This window comes from Thalia democratica, chromosome 4 (assembly GCF_965202585.1).
Source record: "Thalia democratica chromosome 4, ktThaDemo2.hap1.1, whole genome shotgun sequence".
NCBI classification, from domain to species: domain Eukaryota; kingdom Metazoa; phylum Chordata; class Thaliacea; order Salpida; family Salpidae; genus Thalia; species Thalia democratica.
In genome coordinates this window covers 67,574,431-67,583,878 of record NC_139168.1, presented here as the reverse complement: position 1 = coordinate 67,583,878, position 9,448 = coordinate 67,574,431, and the positions used below count along the sequence as shown (strand labels likewise).

General features: G+C 25.0%; 1 protein-coding gene across 3 annotated transcripts; it reads left to right on the top strand.

Moving 5' to 3' along the window:
- Positions 1–486: 486 nt before the first annotated feature.
- LOC145834610 (uncharacterized) lies at positions 487–8,673 on the top strand. Of its 3 annotated transcripts, none has more exons than XM_082942083.1 (10): positions 487–537; positions 1,270–1,399; positions 1,852–2,014; positions 2,500–2,542; positions 2,813–2,840; positions 3,040–3,175; positions 3,383–4,100; positions 4,203–4,382; positions 4,593–4,674; positions 8,631–8,673. In XM_082942083.1, the coding sequence occupies exons 1-7, from the start codon at positions 500–502 to the stop codon at positions 3,466–3,468; spliced, it is 624 nt and encodes a 207-aa protein (XP_082798209.1). In that variant the 5' UTR covers positions 487–499; the 3' UTR covers positions 3,469–4,100; positions 4,203–4,382; positions 4,593–4,674; positions 8,631–8,673. The 3 variants fall into 3 exon arrangements, with proteins under 3 accessions (XP_082798209.1, XP_082798207.1, XP_082798208.1); XM_082942081.1 differs by lacking the exon at positions 8,631–8,673 and adding an exon at positions 7,492–7,766; XM_082942082.1 differs by lacking the exon at positions 8,631–8,673 and adding an exon at positions 7,492–7,766 and having other exon boundaries at positions 4,557–4,674.
- The last annotated feature ends 775 nt before the right edge of the window (positions 8,674–9,448 follow it).

Here is a 9,448-nt window from a genome sequence, read left to right as displayed (position 1 = left end):
TTTTCTGTTTAAAAAAATATGTATTGAGTTTGCATTCAAGTAGCAGGAATTGAGTGGTTTAAATTAGATATTTATAATATTGTATTGAGTTTTGACGAAGAAATTTATGACAGAATTGTGGAATTGAAATATTATTTCTGCAATTTTTTCTGAAGCACCATGTTTGGATTAAAGTTCTTTAGTAAAATTCTTTTGTAATGTTTAAAAATACTTTAATTTATTTAGCTACTCCTATGTAAATATTGTAATTTTATTTAAGCACTCTTCGTATGATACCTAAAAAAATCTGCAAATGTTCAAGTGTCAGAAAAAGGGTTTTTAAAGTTGTTTTACAGTAAATTTTATAGCTAGCAAATTAAACATTTAAATGATTATATTTTAATTGCCAAAAAGGAATTTCTCGTTTTTGAAAATATAGAAACAATTGTTTTTTTCCAACTCAACACCAATTTTTTTCTTAATGAATTGAAAAACTTTAAAGGTAATTAGTTTAACAACAATGTCTCGACAGCTTAGAAGTAGCTCATCTGAGTACTGGTAGGTTTTTTTTTATCTATGATAAGTAACAATATGTTTATTGTACGAAATTGAAAATAAAAGTACTTTTTTTTAGCTTTATAGTGTTTATGTTCAAAAAAAGCACTATAAAAATTATAAAAGTTTAGAAAAAGTACTTAAAATTTGAAAATATAAAATTAAACTATCTATATTATATGTGTTTTGGTTTTAAGATAATCTTTGGTTTTGGTTTTAAGATATATTCTATTTGAATAAGATTTATTTAAGCACTGACGAGATCTTTGACCGAAACTTAGTTTGTTAAATAAATTCTTGAAAGAATAAGTTCATTAAACTATGTATTTAATTATTTTATTTTAAGAAACTTTGCCGTAATTTTTGTAACAAATTTTTTAATTAAAGTAAGAAAACTACTCACACTACTACAGTTAGTTAGAAGGACCGTAAAATACAAAAGAAAACTATTTGCTTTTAAAACAAGATTCATCTTTTAAAGTTTTTGAGATCTTAAAGTAAACTTTTGTTTTTATATTGTCCTTTTTTTAACTACCTTTCATTAATACAAACTTACACAAATATTTGTTTAGTAATTAAATTAGTTTACCTGATATTTTAACAAAGTTATGTATCAGTTAAATGTAGTTAATAAAAGTATTAAAAAAAAAAAAAAAGCAGCAACAAATTAAAAACAAAAAACTTACTAAATACTTGAAATTAGTTTGCAGTTTTTTAAATATTTTACTTTTTAAGGACGAACGAACTCCATGACAATGTTTTGCTACACAAACTGGACACAGATATTCCTCTTAACACCAGGTTCACTGACTGTTTTGATGTCTTCAACACTCTAAGCACTATTGGAATGCCAAGACAACTGTATGTAAGTTTTATTTGATTAGTTTGTTGTAATGATTGTATCAGGTAAAAAAATATATACGTATACATACTAAAATCTTTTTATAGATTAAATAAAACTTTTAATTACGTACATTTAGTTTTCAATATTTTAAAATCTAACTTATACTTTACTACAATTATATTCAATTTATTTAAGAGTTTAAACAGCTTTATCTTATATTCATTTGTAAACATTTTATAAATGTGTCTAAGGATATTTTTTTTTTAAAGTTTAGTTATTTTTGTAATAATTTTACATTTAAATTAGTTTGTGATTGGTTTTCTTAATAGAAAATTTCATAAGTTATTTTAAAACTATTCTTGATTTTTATTTAAAACAAAACATACTTATTCAAAATCCAAAAAATAACCTTACTTTGTTTAAAATAGAATTAACTGTTTTTTACTATATTATCTGCATAATACGAAAACCAGGTTGAGTTTGCAAACAAGTACCAATGTGAAAATTCAGTTCGTGCTACCCAGGAGTACCTCATTCTAGCCAGAAGCAACAAACTACACTGCGGGTGGTCGAGAATTTTGCTGGATGTTATGATGAACAACGCTCAGTCCGATCTAGCCAGCGCGCTCAGACCTAGTTTGTGACGTTATATTGCTTTGTTTGGTTCTAAGCAAGTTACTTCAGAACTTAAAAATTATATTATGTTAATATTGTACTCAAATTTGTACTAAAGTTTTTATGGGAATATTTTTGAGACAGTTTAAAAGTTTTGTTGTTTTTGTTTACATTATTGATCGAAACTGTATTCAGCAAAAAACTCTGTTTTATCGTTTTTTAAAGTTTTCCAAAAACTTACATTTTAAAGTACTTAAAAACTTTAATAAATCGATTTAAATTAGTTAATGTTTGGAAAAGAAGTTACTTTCAATATGTTAAACAGGTTTTTTAATGTTTTGTTGTTCAACTAAATTAAATATTATTTTAAAAATTTCAATTATTAACCTTTAAAAACTAAACACACACTAAACCTGTGTTTCATCTTATTTAAATTTTATAACTAATTAAAAGTAATAATGCTTATAAAATATCATGTAAATTTACTAGTTATAAATTACTTTTAGCTGAATCTGACAAAATCTCATACGAAGAAACATATAATGATGGGTTAGTTAAAATGTTGGTCTCTCTTTTTTTATAAAGATAAAAATAACTAATTTTAATTATCGTTTTCACTTGTCCGTATATTTGAAAAAACAAACTGTAGCTATAAACTTTTTAAATGTTTTAACGTTTTAAATTTACCGAATAATTTAATAGAACAAATTTATATGAAACTATAAATGAACTAACCAAAATTTGAACATAAAAATAAAAGCTTTTTTTAATTAATTTACTAGAAGTTTTCTAAAAACTTTAAAAAATTTTTGAACACAGATTACCTTCAAGTGTGGCTTCAAACATTGTTAGTTTTTGTTATTTGTAGTTTTGCTAAGTTTAAAAACTAAAAAAAAGTATAACTTAATATTTGCTAAATTTATATTTCGCATTTAAACCGCTAATTTTTTTCAAAAAAAAAGTATAAAAAGTAAAAATCTAAAACTAAAAACAAATGTTACTTATAATTTCCACACTTAAGTTTTAACTTATTTACAAACTTTAAGGCTGTCATTGTTGGGTTATCGCTTGACGAGTTTCAAATAAAAGTCAATGAACTGTTTCGAGAAATAGAATTTGGCAACAATAGACTTTTCATAAACAATTTGATAACACAGAATAATCTTAGAGTTATGCCTAAAGGTAGTGGAATACAAAACAGTCATGTTTTTAGTTTTTTATAACTTTTTTAAAGAATGTCGTTGTTTAATGTCTATGTTTAACAAATATATTCATAAAAGTTATTACTATGTATTCTTACCCACCACAATTAAAACATAAATCAAATGTAATATTCAGATACTAAAAACGTTAGTTTTTATTATAAAAAACATAATCATATTTTTTCAGAAAAATCAGCAGTATTTTGCAGCGAAATAGTCAAATTGCTGCATAGTTCAGATGAAAACAATTCAAGTATTTTCCATTTGAAATAACCATTTATATTTTTTAGTTAATAAAGTGTTTTACTAGTTCAGACCACTTCACCGTTTTTGCTCAATGAAGCTACGTAAAAATAAATTTACTTAAAGTATTAAAAAAGTAAAATAAAAACATAAGTTATTTACGTTTTTGTTCGTACATACAGTAAGTTGTTTTCGCTGAATATAAGCAATTTTTGTTTACTAACAACTCAAAACAAGCTTTTTTAAACAAGATCTAAAAGAATTATGTTAAAATAATTTTAGCATAAAATGCTTTGAAATGCAACATGAATTTTTAAATAAGATATAAATTTATAGTATTTAAGTTAGTTTTAATTTTCTTAAACATGATAAACCGTTTTGAATATACACGATTTGTGTTTTGAATTTTTTCAGCTAAAATCATTGAAATGATGAGTCTTGCAGTGAAAATAAAAGAAAGTGAGACGTTGAAAACACAGATTAAAAGCAAAAGAGTCAACTTTAGCTTGTCACCAATAAATAATGAAGAACTTGCTGTTGTTTCGACTTTTCTCTCAACTTTTGATGTTGTTACTGACACAATTACAATAACATTACCCGTGAACACACAAGATTCGGTGCTTTTAACTTTAACAGAAAACATCGGAAAATCCACTCATGAGGTGAAAGATATTCACTTAGTATCATTTAAAAAGCACACTAAGTAAATTTCAAGACGAGGTAGTAAGTCATACTTGTGTTTGAATTGTTTTTAAATTTATCAGACTTGGCATCTCAACTTTAACAATGTCGAAACGAAAAACAGCGATGCTATCTCATTAAATGTTTCGAAATCAACGCAAAGAATTATGCAGCTTTCATTTGAAAGTGAACTTTCTATTCATGAGCTGCAAACAATGAAAAATAGATTGAATGATTCTCTAAACTCTATGTATTTAGTAAACGTAAGAATATTTATAACTTTAACAGCTATACTACAAGTATTAAGTAACTGTTTTAAAACAGTTTCGTTAGGTATAATTGTTTTTACAAAAGATTTTATTTTTATCAAAATAAAGAAAAATAAAGAAAAATAAAAAGAATTTAATCTAGGCTAGATTCTAAAATAATTTATGCAGCAAAGTTTAAAAAATTGAAAATTACTTTATTTCTAGAACCATCCTCATATTTTTGTTCTTGCAAACGAAAAACATCATTTACTACGAAAAAGTCGAGAAAGGAAGTTTTATGAATGGCGTTAGTTTATTTTATTATTATAGCTAGCTTTTTAATATGAATTTAATTTAAATTGCATTTTAGTTAGCAATAACAAAGCCATTTATTTATGTAGTTTTCAACTTTTTATTAACAATTAAGTTAGTTAGATTTCAATGCTGATTATTTGTACATTAGCTTTGTTATATAACAATCTTGTGAAAGAACTTTAAGTCTTTATAACTGAACTAGTTTATATAAAATAAATATTTTGTTAATAAACACGACTTGGTATCAGTAGTGTAAATTTTTTAAACAAAATCAAAAGTTCATGCATAATAGTATAATATTGGAGTAGTTCTTAAATGGATAGTGACGTTATGTTGTGAACTTATTTGTTCTAAATTATATAAATATTGTTACACAACACAAAGGCAATTATTTTTAAATGGTAAAATTAATATAAGAATAATCAATTTAAATAAACTATAAATACCAATTTAGTAAATATTCATTAATATAAGAACACTAATACTTTAGTTTAATTTTTACAGCTGTATACAAACTAAAACGTAAACTACCAAATCAAACCAAATATGTATCTAATTAGAAATATATGTTATTTTTGGTTTTAGTGTACAAAAATATATTCATCTACTTCAAACTATATTTCTTCTAAAAGAACCTTCACTTTTGTGGGTAGGTGTCAAACATGTACAAAATGACACTTTTGTACGAGTTGAATTATTTTATTTATTTGTTCTTTTTTCTTTCTTTCTTTTTACTATAACTATTACCCGTAACCCTTACCCATGGTCAGTATTTTTGAGTATTTTTTTTTAATGTTATCATTATTTTTTTGTTGTCACTATTACCCCTATTCTTTACCCTTGCTCGGTATATTTTTTACTATCTTTTTCTTTTACTGTTGTACAAAAACTACTCTTGTTCAAAAGTGTTCCTCCAAGCAAAAGTGTCCTTTCGTACAAAAGTGTTTCGTACAAAAATGACCCTTCGTGTAAAAGTTTCTTCAAGCAACTGTGACCCGTCCTCAATTTTTGTATATAAAATAGTCTAACTGTTAGACTTTGTAAAGTGTTAAAAACTTTTTGTTTTGACAAGTAATAAAATATAAGTAATATATAATAAGTATATAATCATAATATACCTCAAGTTATTTTTGCTTTTGAGTTTTATTTTTGAAGTTGAGAACAATTATTTAATGTTTATGATAACACCGTTTTATTTATTTTTATAATTTCTGATATATTTTTACTAATTAATTCTACTTAGAAATATTAGAGTAGTTTTAAAAAAATCAATATGACCAAACTACTTATAACTTTTTCAACAACTTATTAGAAGTGTTCACAGACTTATTTAAGCTTGCATTTTTTTAATGCTATTTTTATAACACAATAAAACTATTACAGCACAATAGCTATATATACAAACGAAGATACTAGTAATCGCAATACTATTCAAACATTTCAAATATTTTTTTTATAAAACACAACATGTTTATAAACAAATTAGAAAGTTTCATAATCTAAGGCAGAAACAATAAAAATAAATAGAGCTTTAGCTTTAAAACAGGGAAGAACCGTTAGCACTACTGGTGGTAAAAAAATTGAGTGCTTCATTAAGATGTTTTGTTTTTTTTTGGTAAAAATGTTAGAGATAGGGTTAGAGTTAGACTATGAGTTAGGGTTAGAATACGCGTTTGGTTAAAGCTAAAAGGTGGGTGTAATAAATTAAAAACAATGCAAATAAATAAAATAATTAACCCAAGCGTATCAGTAAGAAACTGTATGTAAATGAAGCACTAACTAACAGTCAACCTTAAAGTCTTTTCTTAAAAAGTATTAGTAGCCATGTGTTGCGTAAAACTAGTGTTTATTATATTAAACTGTTTAAGTATACAATACTTAAAATTTCTTCATAACCAAACTAAGTTTAAGCTTAATATTTTTCAAAACTCATACCATGGACATAAAAAACTTTTAAAATATCAATAGAAGTTTCTATTTATAAAAAATTGTTGACTTATCGAATTGTTTTTCACCTTTTTGTTTTTTTTTTTTGCCCAAATACATATATTTACAAAGAAGAAGTGTTTGTTTGTTGTGTAATACTAAGTACAATAGATAAAGAAAAGTTCACACTACATTTGATATATGAACAAATGGTTTTATTTTATAAGCTAATTAATTATAATAATAACTTGAACAGAATAAAGATAACAAAACGAGCAATTTTAGAAAGTTGTGGTATTGTATTACTTTAGATTAGATTGAAACTATAATAAAACTTAATCAGTGATCAGAAATTTGATTAAAGCTTATAAAATTATTAATGTAGATAAAAGTTGAAGTTTTGTTTAAATTTAAAAAAAACCTTTTTTTTATACATAAAGCTTTTGAATGGGTCTTTAAAATCTATAATAATAATAATATTTCATAACAAATTCTGCTTTTTCATCACTAAATTCATAAGATAAGTCACTAATACACTCTAAACTGTCATAATAGTAGTACGTAATTTGTTCTTAAGTTCTAGTGGTAGCTAAAAACTTTTAAAGACTACTAACTTTTCTAAATGACTTCATCAAAGCTTTAAATATTCCAACTAAATGATCAGCGTTTACTAGGAGTCTAAATATTTTTTTTTTCTTAAATTATAAACCTTTGAAAGTTTTAACCACGGAATAATACTCTTTATCAATTGTTTTTAGGGTGTTTACAGCTAAAAAGCGTTCCGATGGACTCAAAGCAAAATTGAAAACCTCTTTATCTTTTTTTATTCTATTTATGATGTTTTGCTTACTAATTGAGTAAATAATGATATCATAATTTACAGTGTTAGCTATTCAAAAGTTGTGATCGTCTCCAACAAAGTTTAGATTCGAAATATGTTCTTTACGTTTATGGTTTTCTTAAAGAAGAAAACAGTGTCTACAATGAAGCTTTTACTAGTTGATATGTTGATAGCTAGTTTGGTACCATTTTAATTGAATTTTATTGACACAATTCGGTAACTATCATGAACTTTCTTTTACTATACTTACAAGTTTGTAGGCCTCCAAGTTTGGATTTAGGCTACCTCCTTTGATGTCATAAAACAGAAGCTTGAGATTATCTACTAAAAACACTTGCTACTATATAGGTCGCTTAAAAACATGCTGTCATAAGATTTCGTATGAAAACTCAAGAGTAAGTTAGTTTTATTTGTGTTTGCACCAAGACTTTTTATAGATTTAGTTTCACGTTATTTTAGTTGTGAAGTAAAATATGTTTGTATTATTTATTTCTGCTGCTTTCAATGAGACAGTCATCGTCACATTTCCAGCATGAAATATTTAAATTATTTTTTGATACATCCTGTTTTGATGTTTTAATTAAAGTAAAAACATTTATATGAGCTAATAATGTCTGCTTCATACTCGCTCATAATATTCAGTTACTTGGATCATAAGTGCGAAGTTTGTTAGTTGAAGCTGTATGAAATTTTGAACCGCTTTTGTTGGATATAAACTGATTTAAAACTTATGGATTTTGTTTTGTGAAGTGTCTCCAATGGGATACTTCCAAGTATTTCCTGCACTTGAATTATACTATTTTAGTTTACTGTTTATTGTTTCGCTTGACTTTGGCTTTCTCAATTCTTCAAGTAATTTGTTTAAAGATAATAACTAGTTATAATTCAGCTGGATTAAGTAACCTAAAATTATGTTTTATTTAAGTGTAAAACAATTATTTATTATTTAAATAGAATTTTAAAAGTTTAAGTTTGTGCTTAAGTTAGCTTCATTTTAAACTTTTACTGATATCTAAACTTTAGTGGTTTAGTAACCATTGTTTGTTTACAAATATGTAGTAAATGCTTTTAAAACTAAAGTTTTGTAAGCAAAAAATATTAAATCTATTTTTAACATTTATTTGGTTAATGGAAAATTATTTAGTTTTCTTAGTTTTGATGTTTACAATTTTCTTTTTTAGAGACATTCAACAACTAAAAATAAATAAAAACCAGCAAATGGTTGCTTCATGTGAAAGGATGACCGTTTGTATATTGATGACTTATAAGTTTTTCGGTTGTGACTGGCTGATGTGTTCTAATAAGGACGAAACCGGTCTCAGTCTACCGAAGGTTCGTGGTCTGATGATCGAATTGGTATAATCAAGCCGTATATAATTTGTGCTTGTCTAAGAGCATAGAAAATTCCATGCTTAGACTCTCGCCGGTGTTTTTGTGGATTGAACTTTTGTTTAAGACATTTATCTTTCATTACTAATCTTTTTTACAAATTGTAACTATTATCGTTTTATATTAAAAAATTGCAGGTTCAAATTAGAAGTATAACAAAAAAAAAATTCACAGGTACTCTATACAAACTGCTTTATTCTGTTTCGTTCAAGTTGGTAAAATAAAAATCAACATTACTTTTTATATTTTATATGATTTCTTGGCAAAAATATTGTATAAAGATGATAAATTTGCTTTAAAATTATTTTTGGTACCTTTCGTATGCTCAATTGAAAAACATTTTTTTAACTTGCTTTTAAAACTTAACCCTTCAAATTTTTACAATTATCTAACTTTGTGAATGACGTGTTGTAAAATAGAATTCTATTACGCAGGTCTTTTAAAAAGGATTTTTCTTTTTAATTAATTCTATTTTGCATTGATGTTTTGACAAAAAAGGGAACAAAAAGTACCAGGTTTTGAAAAGTTTATACAGCCTGGTTTAAGTTTTTAATTCAAAATAGTAGTAGATATACAGCTTTGACATCTTAATTTATTTTCAAGTTAACGA

What these genes read in the sequence shown, in the direction of transcription:
- LOC145834610 (XM_082942083.1), top strand. Translation starts at nt 500, where the DNA reads ATGTCTCGACAGCTTAGAAGTAGCTCATCTGAGTACTG. An exon ending in GAAGAAACATATAATGATGG is followed by an intron (nt 2,543 to 2,812) that starts GTTAGTTAAAAT and finishes TTTTGAACACAG; the next exon opens with ATTACCTTCAAGTGTGGCTT. An exon ending in TCTTAGAGTTATGCCTAAAG is followed by an intron (nt 3,176 to 3,382) that starts GTAGTGGAATAC and finishes ATATTTTTTCAG; the next exon opens with AAAAATCAGCAGTATTTTGC.